The following is a 21,998-nucleotide window of genomic DNA, read 5'->3' as shown; positions in this document are numbered from 1 at the left end:
CGGCCACACATTCATAGACATGTTAGCGTGTTAAAGGGTTGTGTGTCCTCTCTCTTTCCTCCTTGTGATTCTGTCCTTGATTTTATGCATACAGAAAACCACCCACAAGGAACAGCAGCAGTATGCGAGCCGTACCTGCTACAACCATAGTGGCAGTTTCACACCACCGCCATGTGAGAGCAACAGATGAATAGTACATCATTTTCTTATACAGTAGTAAATAATAGTAAATATTAGTGGCTTTGATTAGACATTGTCCAGTGGTTTGCATTTTTTATGCAAAAGCCAAGTTGCAGAAAAAGTGGATTAGTTTGAATGTGTTCTTTTATTCAGATTCTAATATGGCAGAGAAAGAGCAAAATGACAACTATACAACAATGCAGACTTAAATGTTCAATATGTAATTTTTCTGGTGGAGGGTTTGACTCTTCCCTGTGCTCATGGAGGCATTACTACTTTACCTGGAATGTTCAGTCCACAGTAGGCCATTAAATGTATCTATGTTGCATCAGGTGTTTTTACTGCTGTTGTGTTTTTATAACTTGAGCTACCTTTGCCTCATCACAAATCTGATATGCAAATTTGGCCTGGTGTGTCACTTGCTTGTTTCCACGGAGATATGTTTACTGCCATGCTATGGAACATTTCAAGCAAAGCAATACGTTTCATAATAGTACTGAGCAGGTAGCAGGCTCTACAATAGGAAAGGTGCATAGTGCACCTTTAAACTTAAACATTTGAGTGTGCGTGTGTGTTCATCAGTATTCACGTGTCTAACTGATATACTCGCTGACACATTTAGCCTAACATTTTCTTTTTAGTGTATGGTTGTTGTTATAATTGTTGGAGATGGGATTTTCTGAAAAGCATGAAATCAGTTAAACTAAGAGTCTTGGGTGTCTGTAGCATAAAGTGTGTTGTGATTCCTTATGTTAAAGATACATCACCGGACTTGTACCCTGCTCTTCGGTTCCCTTCGTGACACAACCCCGTCTGTATTGACATGGCCTCTTTCCGGCATGTACTGTTCTTCCCTTAAATTCCTTCTGGCTTTCTGCTTCCATGGTAATTTACCTTAAGTAATAGACATAATGAAGCATGTGCATATTTGTGAAGTTTACACAGAGATGCTGAGGCCACCTCAGGATAAGTGAGCACACAGTGATTTACCCAGAGTGAGATGTCCCAAAGCTGCTATGCCCCCCCAGGTTCAAAACATGAACAAGAATGTATTTTTCTTGCCTCTTTTGACACTACCCAAAGCCAAATCTGCCTTGTTGTATAAATTTCACAGTTTTGTTCAGTTTTGTAGGTATAGCTTGAGTACTGGGGTTTTTGGTATCTGAAATAATAACTGCAAGTAAGGGTATTGTTTATAATGGTGTTTAAGCAATGCCCAGAGTTATTTCAATGTAAAAAGGACAGAAGCATGACTACATAGTTCTGTGGGCATTTTAAGCACTGAAAAGCGCCGTTGTGCGCAGCTCGCTCACCTTGCTACTGGCAAAAGATTGGCCATGCCTGGAAAGGCCATGACTAGATGTGTTTTTATTATGATAGAAAGTTTTATAACCAGCCAGTCAGAGAAAAATACATTCAACAAAACCAGTGATCTCATCAGACAGAGCAGGAAGCGTGACAGTTGAAGCACGCATTTTGGTATCAATAGAAAGACTACATTGTGTGTTGCTCAATGATATCAGTTATGCAAAATTTGAACAGGGAATACATTGTCTATAATAGGAAAATGGAAAATAGACCACATTCAAATTTAAATAAGACAAACAGTGTAGTTATATTAAAATCCACTCCCCATTTGTGTGATAATTTACTTCAAACAAGACATAGTTTTTTTTAGTACATTTCTGACTGCAATAATATAATCAGATTGTTATCAGTATAATGCATCAACCAGCCTGATATACAGTGATATCTTGTCAGTGCATTGATAGAACTTGAATTGATGTTATAACATTAATAAGCCTTCTTCAATAGTGTACTAAAATATGTATACTTTCAGATGAAGACCTTAGATGTTGCTCTGTTCTAAGTTTACCCTCTTGTGCTCTGTCCCTGGCAGAAAAGCAGGGATCCTCCACTCCCATTGGCTGCACTACTCTCCCCAGAGATTATCAGGCTCCATTGGATGCTCATTGTGTTATGCAACAACACATTTGGAATTCAAAGCCTTTTTGAGGATTACACTGATGGCCCCTTTGCCCATCCCAGGCCAAGTCATGACATTTTTTTATACATGACAGAGAAGAACAGCACAAAACAAAATAGTAGGGCTGGACAATTCACTGATTTTTAGTTGAATAGCTTGAGTTTTTTTAAAGGAGAGGTCTATAGCCATCCTCTCTCAGGAGTTTGAAGGGGGGAAATCTATTATTTTTAGGTTAGATGATGCTGATTAAGATTCTGTCTGGTTTATGCTTATGAAATTTAGTTTCTTTCTGAGAAAAGAAATACATAAATGAAATAGATTTTTTTTTTATTTTTTTTATGTCGATATAAGTTTTGCCATATTGCCTAGCCTTACAAAATACTTTTGTTAATTATACTATTGCTATTATTTATTTATCTGAAGTTCAAAATGCTACCTCAGCTATTTTGTCCACATACCATTTGTCACCTTAGCCTGTTTCAATATTTGTGTTGCTATTATTCACCAGGCCAGCTCCATTTTATTATTACATCAACTGTGTCTTGTTGTGACCCAAAAGTCCCAGCCCAAAGTGGTGATAAATGCTAGTACATTTGAACTGAAATTCACAATATTTTAAAAAATAGCATTTATACCTATTTTGATGTTCTGAGAGTTGAAATCTTTTGATATTTAATGCACTGTGTTGTATATTGTAGATTTTTTTTTCATTAATCTTATTTTTACTGACAGTGCTTTCCCCTTAGCACCAGACCAAAACAAAACAAAAAAGTAGAGACAAGTTGACACTATTGTAGCTTCAGTTTTATTGGTAACTACCTCATAAGGCGTGAGGAGAGGGAGGCGAGCTGCTCTTTTGTATCCAAGCAACGGCAGAGATGGTCCTTGATCACTGATGATGATGTTATATGGTATGCGAGGGAGTCATATTAGCATGTTTATGGGTTGGGCTAAAGGTGTTTTTGTGTTATTAGATGGAATCACTTTGCACAGACTAACATGATCAGATTCTATAAATATTATTGCTTACACTGGGATCCTTGTAGTTTTCCCATATTTATCAGATTGGAAGAAAAGTGCATGACTATTCAAGACTAGACGGCTCTGCCCTCTAGTGGGAGAGGTTGGAAGTCTCAAATTTTCTATAGTTTGACTTTTTACAACTCACATTTCTAGACTTAGATTAGCTGTATTCATCCATAGGAGAAGTTACACTGTCATTCTATTTTAGTTGCATATAACAAAAAAGTGCAGCAAGATTATGTGTAAAAAATTATATGCACACGTTTAAAGGTGCACTATGTAATTTTTCTGGTGGGGTGCCTGCCACCTGCTTGTATCTATAGAAAGGTTATTGCTTTTCCTGGAATATTACATGGTATAGCATTAAACTTATCTATTTTGCATTTATTAAATTACTGCAAAAAAATATAGAATTACTGCAAAAAATATAGAAAAACATTGTTAACCAGGAAGATAAATAAAATTAATGCCTTACTACTTAAATTCCAAGAAAGTAATGACATCTGTATGAAAACAAGAACTCCAAAAGAAAAGTTACACAGTGCAACTTTAAGAAAACATATTTTTAAACATAGATCGTAAACAATAGTGTGTAAAAAAAAAAAAAAAAAAGTGCAAAAATTAGTGAAAATATGTTTACTTTGAATAATCCTCCTTTGCCGGTATTACATATTATCTTCTCATTTTCAGTTGCTGGGAGATTAGATGTTTTTGTTTTATGAGAGACATTCAGGCCACTTACTGTAGCTGGGGAAAATTGCATACAATAAACATGATGAAGTAGCCAGGCCTCTGGGCTTTAAACATCATTACAGTGTCTCTAGACGCAGGGGGTTTCACAATGAGCCATCCCCAAACTGATTACATCTCATTGTAGCTGAACTGTGACTTTTACCTCAAGCCATGAAATATTTATATACAGCTATAAAAGCACATTTCCTCTTGTTTTTTTATGGCCACAAGGGTGGTGGAGGTAGATACTGACTAAAGTGTTCAGACGTTGGGGCATCACTATTCAGAACTGAGGCAGTTTTCTTGTAAATATGCAGCACTAGGAGTTGGAGCTCCAAAATACAGTTTCCAGTCTGACCCTTTCCGCCTGTCTCAATAGGTCATGTGCAAACTTGAAATGCATAAATTTGGTCTTTTTGCATTGTCACTTTCTACAATCTGAGCATGTACAAAACTCTACAGCCGATGTTACTGTGTAAAGAAAGTAATCAAACAAAATAAATCCATACCTCAGCAGACAACAAACAATAGATATTAAATTCTATTCTATTACAGAGCCATATTTTTCTCTGGTGAGTCACATATTGATGCTTTAAGTTTAGGATTACTATTTGTTTTGGTGTAACAAATTTTTATACTTTATTAACTTTATCAAATGAATAATCAACTTTTATGTATATTGAAAATAAGGTCATAGAAACTAAATTGTTTATCTCATGTCTTATTTCATCCTCCCTTATGTGGTGAAAATAGCCATAGAGTAACAATCAAAATGAGATACAAAATGAGAACAAAGTTACGCAACTGAAACACATTAATTTAATTTGATTTTTTCATGCTTTTTAAATGGTGATATCGTACTCTCACATGGTATGGTAGTAACTTTTTCTCTATAGATTATTGTGTAAGTATTGTATTTCAAATTTTCAAATGGGGGGTCAGCAATTTATCAGTATGTTATATTTATTACATTATCTCAATATGTGGAGATTGTAAGATACTTAACACTAAACAGCATTCATTCATTCATGGGTTTTAGAATAATGAAAGATTAGGACAGTCGTTATAGCAATTAACAATTTAAAACACGCTGAAATCCATAAATAGTGTCATAAATGTATTTACCAGTAGTGACCCAACAGTTCATCAGGTTGCTCTTTTGTTTACTTTTTAATATTGCTTTTGCTAATGCATCACTATAGACATTTGTCACATCTGCCCAGGAACTAGCAAAGTTTTTGGCGTTCAATACCAAGCTCTATACCTCACCAAAATATGCATTGGCCTATTAACAAAAATACTTTCCATCCCACACCTCAAATTAAGAGTCATCTGAAACCCGGCAATTACAAACATGCCCTGCTCATTATTTAGTTTGTGTTGTAATTGTGATTGACAGTTTGTTTGTGTGTGCGTCAAAGCGGCTCCACTGACCATTTCACTGTATGCCGTCGCCATGGTGAAGGTGGCATTCTCGCTCCACCCGTTGCTCGGTTCCTGTTGCTATGAAACAGCACTCTTACGTTCCATGTGTCAGTTATCACACGGGACAAAACATGGCTCCCTCCTGCACATTATTTGCTCACCCACTGCCTGAAAGCCGCTCAACAACTCGTGCAACTTCCCACAACACCTGCGCCAAATGAATTATTATTACATCAAATGGGGCTCAAATGTGTCACCAGGAAGTCTCATTTCCAAGTACATTTTGACCTCACAGCATCTTTTTGTGCACTGTGCAACATTTTAAAATGAAAAAATATAGCTTCTATTTCATAAGAAGTAAAACTGGACAGAGGAACAGGAAAGAGTTCCACCCAAAAGAAAAACATGGGTTGAAAGTCAAGCACCTGTGTTTCTTTAACCAAGTTCATAGAATACAATGTTCAACTTTAAGTGCTAAAATTCCACCAGCACACAGGCAGTGATATTTAGGTCCTTTCCATGTCTGGGTGGGTGCTACGGCTTCCCCCATAAAAACAAAACAAGCACACCAGCCCCACAAAAATACTCAAAAAAGAAGTCACTGCTGAACAAGTACTAATGAAATGGTGATTTTTTTCCATAGTATAGCTTTAACCAGTAACTGCTTTTACAGCTTGTATTTCAGTCATTATTGAATGACTGGAATACGACTTTTCAAAAATAGAAGCCTAAAGCTAAAGAGAAGTGGACTTGGCAACTCTGAACACAGACATGTCCTCCAGCTAGATGCTGCTGTCGAGCAACACAAATCTCCACTCCCATAGTTACCCAGGTGAAGGATGGTTCAAGTTCAAGTGGGCTAAGATTGGAATAATAACTGCTCTGTTTACTTTTTCTGTTTACTGAAAATTTTCATATGGTGTGAAACTGAACCAACATTCATGTAAATATGTCACTATTGTTGACCAATTCTGTTTTTCTTTTTATTTCTGAAAAATCTCATAATGACTCACCAATCTCAAAACAAGCAGATATTTAACCATCTGTGTCTGGCCCTGATTCACACACACTCTCTTTCTCTTCTGTGTTTTAGTGGGAGAGGCCAGAAACCTGATTCCCATGGACCCCAATGGTTTGTCAGACCCCTACGTCAAACTTAAACTCATCCCAGACCCGAAGAATGAGACCAAGCAGAAGACAAGAACCATCCGCTCCTCGCTCAACCCCTGCTGGAACGAGTCCTTTACTTTGTGAGCACAGCACTGATACACATGCTCAGTGTGATTCATTATAGGCCTGTACTCATGTGAAAAAATACAATAAATCTTATTGAAGACCATTTTGACACTGATACAGTAACTCCAAGACCACCTGCATGTCTCCATGGAGATGTTATAGATTTGCCTGAAATGTTCCAGGGAGTGACAAGATTTTCAGCCAAGCAACCCCACTCACAGAGAGTTTTTAAAGGCAGTTTTTAGCAATAGTCATTGACCGTAATAAAAGTTCAGATATGCAGGTGTCCCTAGTCTCCCCACTAGAAAAGTTATGTACTGCACCATTAAATGTTAAGCACATTAAATATTAAATGTTAAACAATATCATTGTTTATATATGAATGAAAGGTGAATATTGCGATTGTTGTGACTGGCCTGTTTAATAAAAATGCTGAGCCACAAAAACACAACTTTAAACCATTTATCTATATAAGACATGCAAACCTGACTTTAGATTTGGTGTTTGTACAAAAAGCAGGAAAGAAGGACAATTGACTAATCCCAAAGTAATTAAGCATCAATGTGGCCCTAAACAAAAGATAATTACTAACATTCCTATTAAAACAAAAATAACAAAACATAATTATGTTATTAAAGCACCTTTAATGAACATCTCTTGTCATGTCATGTAATACCACTTTATCTCAGTCTAATTTTGATTCTGACTCCTGGCTCTGCTTTTGTTTGTCCCTCAGTAAGCTGAAAGCATCAGACAAAGACCGGCGCCTGTCCATTGAGGTGTGGGACTGGGACCGGACCACCAGGAACGACTTCATGGGCTCCATGTCGTTTGGAGTGTCAGAGCTCCTCAAAGCCCCCAACTGTGGATGGTCAGTGCTCCTCTACTATACAGTGATACTTTGGATTTAAGTATAGTATTTATGACTTTTCATACCAAAAATATACCAAACTGCTAAACATCATATTTGTGCTCCCATAACCTTAAAGACTGCATTACTTTGCCTGGAATATTCCTCAGTATCAAACTATTAAACTTGGGTATCACCATAGAGACAAGCAGGAGATCAAATTACTGGTCATGTCTGTGGTGAGGAGACCATGCTCACAATAATATTTGCATTTCTGTTGTAGTTCTGTTGAAGTAATAAAAAAACGCATGTTAGATAAGTTTAATGCCATCCAGGGAAACGTTCCAGCAAAAGCAGCAACATCTTCATGGTAACGGAACCCTGTCTCAAAAAGTGAAATGTCTGGGTTTCATCTTACTTTCTATGTCCATTTCATTAGCCAAGCACCTGGCCATGTGCTGTATTTATCTACTGTGTTTGGGGGGGTTCATATGACATCACAACCTTCTATGGGGGCAGGTAAAGTGACTGTTGTAATGTTACTACTAGTCCTCACAATTATAAATAGTCTAATCTGATGAATTATTTGTGAGTAAATGGCTCTCGCTCCTCTTGGGGAGTATGACATAATCACATTCTAGTATCTGACAGCCACAAAAATCAGTTGTGTTCAGTTGTTGTTCAGTTTAATTGATAATGTTTTTTTTTTGCAAAAGCAGGTTTTACTCATGCACTCTTCTGGTTGAGGATCAGGCAGGTTTATAACAGGAGAGATGGCTATTAATTTTACGACATTTTAGTTCTACTTGGCCTTCATCAGCGTCAGCACATAGATATTGTATTATTGATGTATTTTATAAACCTCATCAAACCAATTCAAAAGGACTAAACAATCTGATAACATGTCCTTGGCTTTGATTCATCTTTTGTTGCAGACAGTTTTATGTAATGCATGACAGTAGAACAGTTCCTCTCATTCATAAACACTTTCAGATCAGTTTTCCAAAGCAAAGTTTCCGCTGCCACTTTGCCTAAACACAGGCTGATTGACCACTGCTTAAGGTTCACCCAAGGGCAAGACTTGAGGCTATACAGGCACGGAAAACAGGAGTCATGTTGTCATAGTAATACCAACATAATATGATATCATTATGAAACATTTAAAGCCAGTGCTTTAGACTGGTAGCCAAACTGTTAGGCTATTTTTGTATTTCAGGTACAAGTTGCTGAACCAAGAAGAAGGAGAGTACTATAATGTTCCCATCCCAGAAGTTGATGACGTTAACTTTGAACTCCGTCAGAAATTTGAGGTAACGGCGTACCACACATTAATAAATGTCTTTGTCCTGTCACATTTCATATGTTGACAATTTAAATGCATTTTTCTCCCGTCACCACGGTAACTGGCTTGTCACTTTTCAGCAGAGTAGGAGAAAGATGAGCTTCTCCTCCTGCTGCTGAATTTGCGAATTTAATAGAAGTTTGTAAATATATATATAGGTTAGGAAAGCTGATAGTTAAGTCATATATCATCACTATTAAGATGGGTTAGACGTTTGTAGCACTCAAGATACTTTCTCCACTTCCTAACCTTAAAGATCTCCACACTCCATATTTTAATAAAATCCTAAAAATGTATCATACTTGTATGTTTTACACTGTAACTGATAGGGAACATTTTAACATTCCTCAAAGGGAACTTGGCATTGTTGGAGACCATTGTGTATTGTTGAAAATATTCAGTGTACATGCGCCATCTAGTGTCCAGTTAGTGTCAAGGGACCACTGTGAAATGTAGCCTATTACACCTTTTTATTATCAGTGTTTTTTACACTTCTACAACACTCTGCTTGTCATAACCAACTTTGGCTTAAGTTGCATTGAGGCTTGGTCATAATTTTAGTATTAAATAGTGCTGTTACTGATTTGAATTTTCTCTTCATAAACCGCTGACCTTGATTATATCCTTACAGACTTCATACACGCTTGTAGTTGCCGTGGAAACTAGACAAAATGCTGCACAGGCCCCTTCGGGCTCAGAAGATGCATTGTTCGTCCTTCTCTGTGCTTTTATTATGTGTTGTAACATGTCACTTTTTACAGTAAGACTGAAACACACACTGACTAAATAACTTGAACTCAAATTTTGTTTGTCTTTTAGGCGTGCCAGTTAAATATCCACTATCTAAAGGTAGCCCCTGCCTGCTGTGTTGTTCTAATGCTACCAGCCTGCTTCTCATTTTAGACTTCAGATTGTTTGTGGATTTCTGGCAGACTTCCACAAATGAATCTATTTACTAACAAAAGCTTTCAGTTGCATACAATTCAAACTGTCCTGATGATGCATACCACATTAATGTCTCAGACAGCAATATCTGTCAGAAATGTAGTTCCTCTTACGTTAACATTACCACAGGTTTTAGAAACAAAATCATGGCCATGCTCTTGCTATACAGTAAGTCATCAGTGTAAAGTACTAGGCAATTATTATTTCCTCTTCTTAGAATCTATTGTAGTGTAAAGATTTGTAAACATAACACATAAAAATATCCTTTCACATTACATAAAGTTTTCCTTGACCCAAATCCTCATGGTTAAACTAACTAGTTAATCTCCCTTCAGTGTTGGAAGTTCAGAGTTAAATTTTGTAATTTCAACCCAAAAGGGCAGGTTGAAGCCAGCACCCTTGGCTAGGTTATTGCTTAAAGCAAATATTTATCTTGCAAATGTTGTGGTTACCCCTGATAGAAATAGATAGTAATAGATAAACACTATATCAATAGAGGTTTTAGTGTCAAATGCAGAGGACAAATATCCTTACGGTGACAATAAAGTGTACATTACCTTTTCCTAACACAAGATGGCGACATTGTTAGTAAATAATGGCCTTTTCTCTCACCACTCACACTGCACCTGCTGACCGAGCTGTGGTCTCTCCTCTATAGTCTGGACTATAGAAGGCCTTTTGCATGACTCAATTCTGAATCTAACTCTGAATGAGCAGGCTTCTACTGTGCATGCCACATCTCAACACCTGGGGGCAGTCTTACTTTGCATTTTATAACAAGACTGACAGTACATTGTGGACGCTACACTCTCTACCTCGCACTGAAACATAAATATTCAGTATTTATGTATTATTTCACATCAACAACACAATATTAAATATTCATATATTCATAATATTTATAAATATTAATAATTCATGTATTTAGGAGCCAAATAATTGTCTGTAGTTCTCTCCTTAAGGTGCTATGTAACTGTTCTGGTGGTGTCTGCTTGTGTCATGGAGATGTAATTGCTTTGCCTAGAATGTTCCACACTCTTATTGTGAGTGTCCTAGTCGCAAGCATCATCAGCTGTCTTCATGAAGATAGAAGTTGACGTAATGCCATACTATGGAACATTCTAAGCAAAGAAATAATCATATAGTTCCACCAGAAAAAGTTACCTTTAAAGTCACCTTTAAAGTGCAGTTTAAACACAATTACTTTTAATTATGTAAATATGAAGCAGAGGTTTCTTTTTACGTTTAGTCCATTATGGTCACATTGTTATCCAAAAATGGTCACCCTGGCAACGGCTTTTACTCCACCAACAGACAGAGACAGCGGTGCGAGTGGTGGGGGCAGGGCCATAATTGCCCTTTAGTTCGTGTCTCCTGGCAGGCCTGTCATTATAACGACAGGGATTCATGGCTGGCTAGTGCCCCCCACTGACAGTCCTCCTCACAGTTTCCCAAAAAATAATAGTGAAAAGAAGATTACCCTGTATGAATAGTCACACGTCAAAAAGCACATGGCTCCAATAAGCTTTAGCACTCTGTCCTGGACCTCAAATTATGGGAAAAATACATTCAGATATAAAAATCTCTTACAACTTTTGATCTGTTGTTTTACCAGTGCCTTTTTGCTTTCTTTGCTTTCTGATCTCTTTTACATGGGTTTATTATTCTTTTAAAATCTTGTCTCCTGAATAAAAATTCCTCCTATTAGCATAGCTGGAATTAGCACAAATGCAATTTGAACACAATCAGGTGGTGTCTTTTATTACAATTAAATAATTCCAAATCGTATGAAAAGACTGACAAAAATATTTATTTTACTTTTTTATTGCAGAAAGCCAAGTTAGGCCATGGTAAAAAAATGATCACACCAACCGACCATCGGCGCTTCAGTCTGCCCTCTGGAAACATGGACCGGGTCAGACTCAGCGACTTCAACTTTCTGGCTCTCCTTGGAAAAGGCAGCTTTGGGAAGGTCGGGAAAAACACGTTTAATGTGCCTTGTATCATATAGTCCAGTCTTTATAAGAACCTAATTAGCCTTAATAACGCATGAACAAAGACTTAACAAAGTCATAATGAGATAGAGTTATTGAGTAGTCAAGCCTGAGTCATTATTAATAAACTATTTGTTCATCATTATGAACCACACTGCTGCATTTTGGATGGAATTTTCTCTGTTGATTGCTTTCCTTTGTTGAACATAGGTAGAGGTATTTCACTTTAGACTTCAGACCTTCGTTTTATTTTTTGTGTACTTTTCTTTTTAACATTTTTCCACAAACTGCAACATAGCTGATGTAAAACTATGATAAATATTTAGCACAAATACTATCCTACCAAACCACATAATAATTTGAAAAAACATGAAAATCTATCCTATGCACTTTAAGTAATTGTTCATGCTTTATTAAGCCTATTAAAAGTGTAATTATGAAGTGTTACCTGGTCCTTTTTGTGGCTCATTTTTAGGTGATGCTAGCTGAGATGAAGTCTACTGAGGAACTGTACGCAATCAAGATCTTAAAAAAAGACGTGGTGATCCAGGATGATGACGTTGAATGCACAATGGTGGAGAAGCGGGTGCTGGCCCAAAGAGACAAGCCCCCGTTCCTTACACAGTTACACTCCTGCTTTCAGACGGTGGTGTGTACCTAGATCCACACCTATCTCTATTATTACATACAGCAGTCCATTCATCATCGTTTCAGCTTTTCCTTCTACTGTATATGTGCTGTTATCACCATCATCGATCATTCACTCTCTCCACCTGCAGTTATTATTACAGGCCTCTGCCTTAAAAAGGACAGACCACCTGTGAATACAAAGCCACACAAAGCAGTGGTGACGTGAGCAGTGGACGCTGAGAGGAATACTTACTGAAACCTGATATTTATTAAAGTATGGGGTGATGATGTCTGAGCTTGTTTTTTTTTCATATACACAATATTTTTTCTATGCTTCCCCAGTCTCTATGTGCCCATGTGTCATTCTCTTGGAGTCCTCAGTGCTTCAGATGTGTCTTCTTAAACAGACTAATGAGAGCAGTTGGCTAAAAATATGAGTATGTTTACACAATTATGTACATCATGGTATATTCCATACAAATACATTTAGTTATTATTTTTCCAAAGTGAAAAGTACATTTGTAAACTTTATTACAATTTCATATCAATTTGTAAACTAGCTTTAGATTTTAAAATCTTGACAGGTATTGGTTATCAGCCACAGCACCTCGGACAATGGCTGTGGCAAAAAATCTATATTAGACCTTTTTTCATAAAATGTGTAACTTATTGTATTAAATAACTTCGGGGTGAATCACTTTATTTTTTCTGCTCCTGAAAAATGTAAACATTGAAAATTGTTATGAAACAGGATATTCTGTTGTTTGCAGGACCGACTTTACTTCGTCATGGAGTACATCAACGGGGGCGACCTCATGTACCACATCCAACGCATGGGCAAGTTCAAAGAGCCACAGGCTGTGTAAGGACTATGAGCTTTTGTTTGATTAGTAGAGTATTTTACATTCAGCTGGATAAAATACAGATTGAATTTTTGAGTTTCTGTTTGATCCCCTTGTTTAATTATGTTGTTTTTTTTTTTTATTTGTTTGTTTGGGTTTTTGCCATAGTATTGATCTTGTTGAACTTGATTTTTAAGTTCAGAATGACTCAATCCTGAGGAAACACAAGCACAAACACAACTCTCGGTTATAGCTAATATTTTCTACATCCTGTTTTTAACTGAAATCAATAACAATTGTTTGCTTTTGAAGGCAAGGCTAAAACATGAATAACTAATTTTAAAAATAGATTTTCTTTTCTGTTTGTTGTGGTGTAGAGCCTCATTAAAAAACTTCAATAGTCCTTTGCAGTTTGGTTCAAATGGTTTGTGGAAAAGCAAATGCACAAGTTACTATATTCGGTAAATGTTTTTAATTGATAGACCAAAAATGATTGATGTTTGATTCTATATTACTTTATTCTGCAGTTTTTATGCAGCAGAGATCGCAGTTGGGTTATTTTTCCTGCATCGAAGAGGAATCATTTACAGGTATATACAAATGTTTGAATGACCTATGACTGGAGTGATTTCTGCCTCTTGTTAAATGCATGTAGAAAATATACAGTTGTTACTATGATACTTTCTTGTGATAAACTCAGATCACACAATGCCCACTGACAGGTCAAGTAAGCAATCTCTGAGCCTGAGGTAACAAGTCAAGATTTTCTCCACAAACATTATGTAGAAGTAGGTTTGACGATGACGAAAGGTGATTTTGGACTCACCATTTTTATTTCATCACGTATCTGTTAGAATGCTAAGCAACTGAATGTTATACGACTGGCCTGCTCCGTGTATTGTGACAAATTATAGCAGTTTCCAGAGACAAACTCATGTGGGCTAATGGAAAAGAAGACGTTATTTGAGTTATGAAATTTAATGTAATCTTATAGTTGTACTGTGACGTCGCCTTTCTACTTAATTGTCCTTGCAGCTCCCCAGATCATAAGCAATGCGATTTTATGGTGACTTCATGTTTTGTCACTTCAGTTTTTTTAATAAACTTGACATTTTTTATTTATTTTGAGATGGATCTATTTATTTATTTCGGACCTTAACAAGAGAAATGCATCACACCAGGTTGTAGCTAACTGCCACCTGTAGTGTAAAGTGACATGACAACAATTAATTGCGCTGCTGTAATAAATGAAGTGTTTAAATCTCTATGTGACAGTAACTATGGGAAATAATTTAATAGATGTGACTTATTTGCTCTGCTGCAGGGATCTAAAGCTGGACAATGTGATGTTGGACTCTGAAGGTCACATTAAAATCGCAGACTTTGGCATGTGCAAAGAAAACATGTATGAAGGCATGACCACTCGCACTTTCTGTGGTACACCCGACTACATCGCTCCAGAGGTGAGACAGATAATCTCTTTATATTTAGTAATTTGTCACGGCATATTTTAGAACATTCATACAATAGCCCTACAAACAACATGTTGATACTTATATTAATAGAAAATTGTACGATGGGTTTTACCTTCTGAGGTTGGTAATGGTTCTGAGAAAGTCAGAAACGGGAAAAACATGTATTTAAAGGTGCGCTATGTAACTTTTCTAGTGCAACATCAGCCACCTATTTGTCTCCATGGAGATGTTATCGTTTTGTCAGGGAAGTTCCACAGTATGTCATCAAATGTATCTCCATAAAGACAACAGGTCCCACCACCAGGCCACCAAATCAAATCACCTGTAACTGAAGAAATATACGATAAGTCTAATGCCATACTGTTGAACATTCCATGCAAAAAATAACATCTCTATGGAAACAAGCACCAGAAAAGTTACATAGTGCATCTTTAAGCTGTATTTGTGAATATTCAACCAAAATGTATGTCATCAATATAGATTCAAGTCAATGTAAGTCTTTTTTGCCATATTTATTTTGGATCATTGTTAATATCTTTTACTCCAGTAGAATACATCCGCAGTTTCTGGTTGCATTGCTTCTTAAGAAAATTGTATCTAACTGTGTATCTTCCCTTTAGATTATGAACAAAATCCTCTACTATTTCCCAGGTCACATCATGAGCTATATATCTGTCTCTTGTGCTGATTTGTGTCGGCAGCAGAGCGTCTAATTGCTCTTTAGTGAACTGTGAACATTTGAAAAGTGCAGCTGCAGTTGCTCTCGGCGCAGGATTGTCTTCATGATTAGTGTTAGAGTGGATGTGTGTCTCCGTGTGGGGGCGTAACAAGTGGGAAGGCAAATTGGCTGGTAGGAGAAAGATCCCATTGTTATTGTTGCTTGAAATAGTCAGCTTTATCTAATGACAGTGCGTTTGAGTTTCCAAAAGATATCGCTACTGCTCTTTTCATTATCTTCACTGTAAATTAAATGCACTGGCATAGATTTATTTTAATATTCAAGACTACTTTTTACGTCTAACTTGGGTTGCTCGATGTATTGCAATCAAATCTAAATCACAAATTGAGTTGACGCAAATATCAAATCGCAATTGTTGCTGCAATTATTTAGATAATACTGTCCTCTGCAAATAACAAAATATCTGTCATTTTATGGAAAAATCTTGTTTCTGTAGTTTTGACCTCTAGAAAGGTTCTGAAATTCATGGGGTCCATCAGTATCATGTTTCAGTCTTGTCTCAAATGTAGTCAAATGCAGTCTGGGCTCCTGGAGTTGCTTACAGTGTGTGCCCTGACTAAGTCCTACATTTTAAACATATATTGCAAATCTAATTGTGCAGTGCTACATCTCAGTTCTATTCAAAAATAAATGAATAATCCTGTTGTTTTAGATTATAGCATACCAGCCCTATGGGAAGTCAGTGGACTGGTGGGCCTATGGAGTTCTTCTGTACGAGATGCTGGCAGGGCAGGTAACTAATTAGTTTAGTTTTTGATTGAATACAATGAAAACTCAAATGGTTTAGAGTGTACAATGTGACTAATACAGTAGAAGAAAAAATAACATTGCTTCCTTTGTCCGTCTTCAGCCTCCGTTTGACGGTGAAGACGAGGACGAGCTCTTCCAATCCATCATGGAGCACAATGTGTCTTATCCCAAATCCATGTCAAAAGAGGCGGTGTCCATCTGCAAAGGAGTAAGTGTCACTGAACAATGTGCTAATGTGCGGATTCTAAACTAAGTACTGAAACCCTGAGAAACTAAATAATAAACAAATTTCACTATTTCCAAAGAATAGACCATCAAAATGACTCATTACTCAAATTAACTCATATTTGAGTCTCATGGAAATGAAAAAAAATGCTGTTGGATTAACACAATAACATCAATATTGTTATCGAGATACTTCAAATAAATATTGAAATTAATGTTGTCAATATTGCCCACTGACATCAAGCATTTGTTGCTTAATGACACTGGGATTAAATGTACAGTTTATTCAAATAAAAATGAGAAAATGTCACTTAAATTTAGTTTTTTTTGGGTATAGTCTTGCTGCTTATTTTAGAGGAAAGTGTCTATTTTGGGAAGCGTCTAACTCCTGTATCCCACCTGGGCCTTTTCTGTATTATCACATAGAAGTGGTGTCATGCCTGTCCATTATTATTTACCCACAAGGAAATGAGTTTTCATTCTCACTTTTCACACCAGAATAGATTCAATTAAGGTGCAGGGGAGTCATTCAAAAACAAGGGGACCTGTGCGTGCTGTGAAATTACATTCTGCAAAAACATATTATAGCAAATAAAAAGAGACACTTTCTTGGTTCGTTTCAAATTTCCAGAAACAGAAGATTGGCTAATAAAGCAGATGGTGCTGTTGGAGCAATAGAGAGAAATTGTAACACCACCTGTATAATCACTATAATTTACAAGCATGTTTAATAATAATATTCGTGTCATCTTAGTTGATGACCAAGCACCCATCCAAGCGTTTAGGGTGTGGACCGGAGGGAGAGCGGGACGTCCGGGAGCAGGCCTTCTTCAGACGCATCGACTGGGAGCGCCTCGCCAACAGAGAGATCCAACCCCCCTTCAAACCTAAAGTGGTGTGTAGCATTTGTCTTATACTTGTCTTATAGAGGCTGCAGTTTTATTTTGAGTTAATTTACTTTGTAATGTTATACTTATGATTTACCAAGAGGTGGCATAGAGTGGTAACTGTATGCTGCTAAGGCTTATCCTAAGTACTTTATCTTTTGAAATGTCAAACTAATGTTTTCTGGATATCCTAAACTGGTTGAAATATACCTCTTAATAAATTCTGGACTTTGACTTTCTGAATATGTTTATGTATAATAATCATAATTTTAACTTGCTAGCGACTCAGCTAACCACTGCAAAACACACTTTTTGTTATTATTTTGCTTGGAATGTTCTGCAGTATGGCATTAAACGTATCTATCTAGGTCTCATCTATGGAGACCTACAAGGTTTTTCAAAGGTTTTTCAAGGTATTTTTAGCAAAACACCTGAAATTGAATAAATGCCTGATAATGTAAGATGGATAGTGTTAAGACAATAATGCCCCAGCTACAGGCACCAGTCCTTTAGCCTGACACTAGCCCTACCCCATCCCCCTCCCTCCTTCCTCTGCCTCGGGTGGTGCCTTGGTGATTATAAATAGACCTGTTAACAGTAGCGTTTCCTCAATGTCTGCTTTACAGCCGCAGTAAATGGTCAACTTACGTAGCGGATGAATTAGGCTCCATTCATACAGAGAGCTGAATGTAGATTGGTCCCATGGCTTTGTGCTCTGTGAGCTCATGAATGCGTCATTGTAGTCTGGAGGGGAGTCCATCTGAGGCTAAGTGTGTTATATTAATGTTATACTATTCTAAACCAGGCGGGGCTGATAGGTCCCCAGAAATATGTCTACAGGGAGCACACAATTACTTTGTATTTTTTATTCTCATGTATGACATGTGCATTCATTTTTTGAGTTTTCGTTCTGAAGAGGTAGTACAACTTATGGTAATATGTTTAATATGTTTGAATAACTAGTACTTTTTTAGTTTAAGTATATTAAGTGTATCGGAGGATAATTCTTATGCTCTAAGAACAATTACACTATGATAACATTGACTTATTTATGCATGTATCCGAAATAAAGAGAACCAGTCTTGATAAACTGGAGAGCCGTGACAGTCCAGAACCACCCCCCACACTGATTCTCTGACCTCCACTGTGGACGACTCTAATCTAATTAAAACTTCTGGCTGGTTACACACGCACCTTCCCTCTGGGACCACGGCACGCTTTCAAATAAAAGCAACAGAAAAGCAGCAGATCAAACTAATCATTATAGTCCCTCACATCAGTGTCTGATGTCTTTACGTGTGACAAATAAAGGCACAGGAAAGTTGTTTACAAAGTGGTGTGGTCTGTGTCTACATTAAATGGCGATATACTTCTATGTAGGGATGTAACGATTATTTGGTCAAGTCACAATATAATCCTAAGAACTCAGATTCCAATTCAATATACTCTTCAAAAAGCAAAGCTAAATATAAGATCCTTTTTATCTGGTTGTTTATGTCACTTACTTACTTGTTACTTAATTATTCAGAAAGTTTGATTTAATAAAGCTGGTCACATACTGGAATGGTGAGAATCGTGATCTCTCTGACAATGTAAACAAATGAAAGTGAATTAAGATCTCTCTGTGGCTTGGTTATGCTTTTAATAATTTACAATAATTCCTTTCACAATAACTGTAACTTTACTCTCTCTATGACCGTGTATCTAATATGTTGCTGATCTTTTTCAGTGTGGCAAAGGCGCTGAAAACTTTGATAAGTTCTTCACCCGCACCCAGCCCGTTCTGACCCCTCCGGACCAGCTGGTGATTGCCAATATCGATCAGAGCGAGTTCGCCGGTTTCTCCTACATCAACCCTCAGTTCCTGCACCCCTCGTTGCACAGTGTGGTATGAGCAGGAACTACAAGGACTTTTAAAAAAAAACTACAAATCCCAGACATCTGTCATCAATATCACTCGCAATAGCTTGTTACATACTGGTTGAAACCACATTGCAAAGTTCATATCTCAATCAATTTTATTTCTGTAATCCTTATTTGTACAGGTGAGCTATTCCTGTGTATAATTGTGTCTAGCTGTGTTCTTTTTTTCTTCACAAACGAGCTGAGCAATTATTTACAGCTCTATTTCCAAAAATTATGGACCACTGTGTAAAATGTTATATGTTTATTTATATATTTATTGTTTTACCATTTCATAAAAAAACAGCAGTCAACCACCGCATACAGTAGACAACTTAATACCTGCAGATTACTATATATTTTTGTTATTTTTAACCTTACTATAATTTTTATTTTAGTGTCCACACCAACTATAGTACAATACTGTTACATAAAGCATAAAGAGTGCCAAAACTGATCATTAAGCATTTCCAAACACCTTCAAATGTTTCTTCTATTTTCCTCGTTTTCCCCGTTAACACAATTCAATCCTGGCTCAATCCATTGGGTGTTCAAACTACTGTCAAATGCACATACACTAAGTCTTACAGTAACCAACTATTTATGTTGTGGATGGAGTAAAGTCCACCAAATAGGGTCAGAAAAATGTGGTTAAAAGACAGTATTTTGGTAGAATTTCAAAAATCCTAGTATATGCACAAAGCAGTACTCTGTCGCATGCTATTTTTCTGACTCTATGGGCAGTAGACTATCTATGTAAAGGTTAGTATTATGATAAAAGCTATGTTATGTATTATTGTTGTAAAGAGAAAAAGTCTTAAAATGTCTATAAAAATGCTTACGTTCCTGTTTATGTTTCGCTTAATCAGTCCGGAGATGTTTACCCTTGTCAACCATTTTTGTAAATATATATTTCAAAAGAGATTTTATACAACAAAATGAATGTGCTTTTACTACCTTAGACTTGATTTGAAGATTTCTATGTGTTTAGATGACCCCTTACAAGAAAAAGTTTGGCAGAATCTTTGGTAGCTTTGTATCTGCAGATCTTGTTATATGTATTTCCTCTATCCATTTGTTTTCTACTACTGTGTCATAGAGAATATGCAGCACGTATCTTGTACGTGATTGGATGCCCTTTTTGCCTTGGTCGCCTACAGGCCGCCTCCTCCTGTTTAGGGACTGAAATCATGTAGTTATAAGGATTTTTGTCTTTTTTCTGTGTATTTTGTGTGCATGCGATCTAGGCATGTGAACAACCTTTGCATGGTACTGAAATCTCCCCTGGTGTTGAAGCATGGAGCGAGTAAACCAGCAAGTATTGTATGCTTTCCTGCTCTTCATCCTCTCCCAGTGCTTCATGTAGCCCGCCATTTTGGCTCAAGAGCTGAATTATAAACAGTGATAAACAATGTATTAATGCTTACGTTCGTGCCATACCGGGTCCTTTGTTTCACAAGTATTGTTGTTTTTTGCTATTTTGAGGCAAGCTACAATACAATACAGCTTCTTAAAACTGCCAAATTGAATGTCTTTGAATTCCCTCATGTAGTTTTGTAACTTGATGTCACATTATCTGGACCAAAATGAAATTGATGATGACTGTTTACATGTCTCACATTGAGAAGTTGTATTGGCACAAAGAGGATAGGCCCATTATTATCAGATCCTCATGTCGGGGTACAGTACCACTAAAGGTGTAATTACAGGGACGCTTGTGTTTCCTCTGACCGCCCCTGCTTTCTTTATCCTCAATCTTCTTGTTCCTCTGTTATATGTGCTCTGGATACTGTGTATACAAAATAAACTATAAAATATGTCTGAATGTCTGTCACAGCTGTGCGATATTTAAACAGTCTAAAAAACATATGTCAAGCTAATGGGTATAGAATGTCCCTTCAGCGATCAATATGGCTTAGTAATAAATTGGAAAAGGCACTTAATTTACTCCCCTGACAGGTATCCATGGTAATGAGATAATTATTATTCACGTCACCTGTTTAATCAATGTCACTCAATACCATGCTTCCTGTAGGCTATTCCGTAACAGTGCAGGAACCAACAGTTTTAAGGCAATTTGTGCTCTTAGCACCAAAGAGATAGAGACATGCAGAGTTAGGCTACACTAAAACTCTTTGAACTCATAGGATAGATTTACTTTCATTGCATATATTGTAATTTATATGTAATAACTAATCTGATGAAATTATATGCACATTGAAGAGGTGCATATAAACTCAAACTTTGACAGTTGATGAATACTTTTTTTCTCATAAGCATTAAGGAATTCTGTTATTACTGCAAAATTAATAATAGCCAACCAAATCAAATCCTCCACATTAAATCATGCAGGACCCTCAGAATAATGTAAACAAATGCTTTTTGTAGCCTAGGCATTTACACCTCTCTGTTCAGAAATGTCATGTCTGCAAATGTGTAAGTGTTTTTAATTCTGTGCTGACTGTCTCACTGTTATTGTTGTTTTGTTCGGTTATGTTTTATATATAATTTTTTTTTGTTTCCATAAATAGTTATCATTTATGCCTTTCTTATGGAGGTCTATCCCTCTAACAGAATTAACTACATCTCCCAGTGTCCCCTGCTCCTCTCTACCCGCCGGAGGAGCTGTCCAGTGCTGACTCTCCTCCTCCTCCTGCCCCCGCGGAGAGAGACGAGGCAGAGCACGCTGTGGCTCCAGGACCAGACGCATCAACGCACATTGTGGCTGATGTGCTGGTGTAGTAACACATTTCTTTGCCTTTTTTGTAATAATCGAATAAAACAAAGTTGAATTCCTGTGCATCTGCTTGAATTTGAAGGATTAACAAGGCAAC

General features: G+C 36.9%; 1 protein-coding gene across 2 annotated transcripts in view; it reads left to right on the top strand.

The window, feature by feature from the left end:
- prkcab (protein kinase C, alpha, b) overlaps positions 1-20,985 on the top strand; it is an 87,035-nt gene extending 66,050 nt beyond the window's left edge. The window contains exons 6-18 of one of the 2 annotated variants that reach the window (XM_033970946.2): positions 6,441-6,597; positions 7,320-7,454; positions 8,650-8,743; positions 9,595-9,624; positions 11,552-11,692; positions 12,190-12,363; positions 13,115-13,206; positions 13,714-13,776; positions 14,511-14,649; positions 16,053-16,133; positions 16,251-16,358; positions 17,130-17,270; positions 18,992-20,985. In XM_033970946.2, the coding sequence (XP_033826837.1) occupies positions 6,441-6,597; positions 7,320-7,454; positions 8,650-8,743; positions 9,595-9,624; positions 11,552-11,692; positions 12,190-12,363; positions 13,115-13,206; positions 13,714-13,776; positions 14,511-14,649; positions 16,053-16,133; positions 16,251-16,358; positions 17,130-17,270; positions 18,992-19,156 (1,520 nt within the window). In that variant the 3' untranslated portion in view covers positions 19,157-20,985. The remainder of the gene's footprint in view (positions 1-6,440; positions 6,598-7,319; positions 7,455-8,649; positions 8,744-9,594; positions 9,625-11,551; positions 11,693-12,189; positions 12,364-13,114; positions 13,207-13,713; positions 13,777-14,510; positions 14,650-16,052; positions 16,134-16,250; positions 16,359-17,129; positions 17,271-18,991) is intronic. The other variant, XM_033970947.2, reaches the window with a different exon arrangement.
- Positions 20,986-21,998: the final 1,013 nt, after the last annotated feature.

This window comes from Periophthalmus magnuspinnatus, chromosome 8, assembly GCF_009829125.3.
Source record: "Periophthalmus magnuspinnatus isolate fPerMag1 chromosome 8, fPerMag1.2.pri, whole genome shotgun sequence".
Classification (NCBI taxonomy): domain Eukaryota; kingdom Metazoa; phylum Chordata; class Actinopteri; order Gobiiformes; family Gobiidae; genus Periophthalmus; species Periophthalmus magnuspinnatus.
Note: the sequence above shows the minus strand (reverse complement) of the source record. Positions and strands in the feature narration are given on the sequence as shown.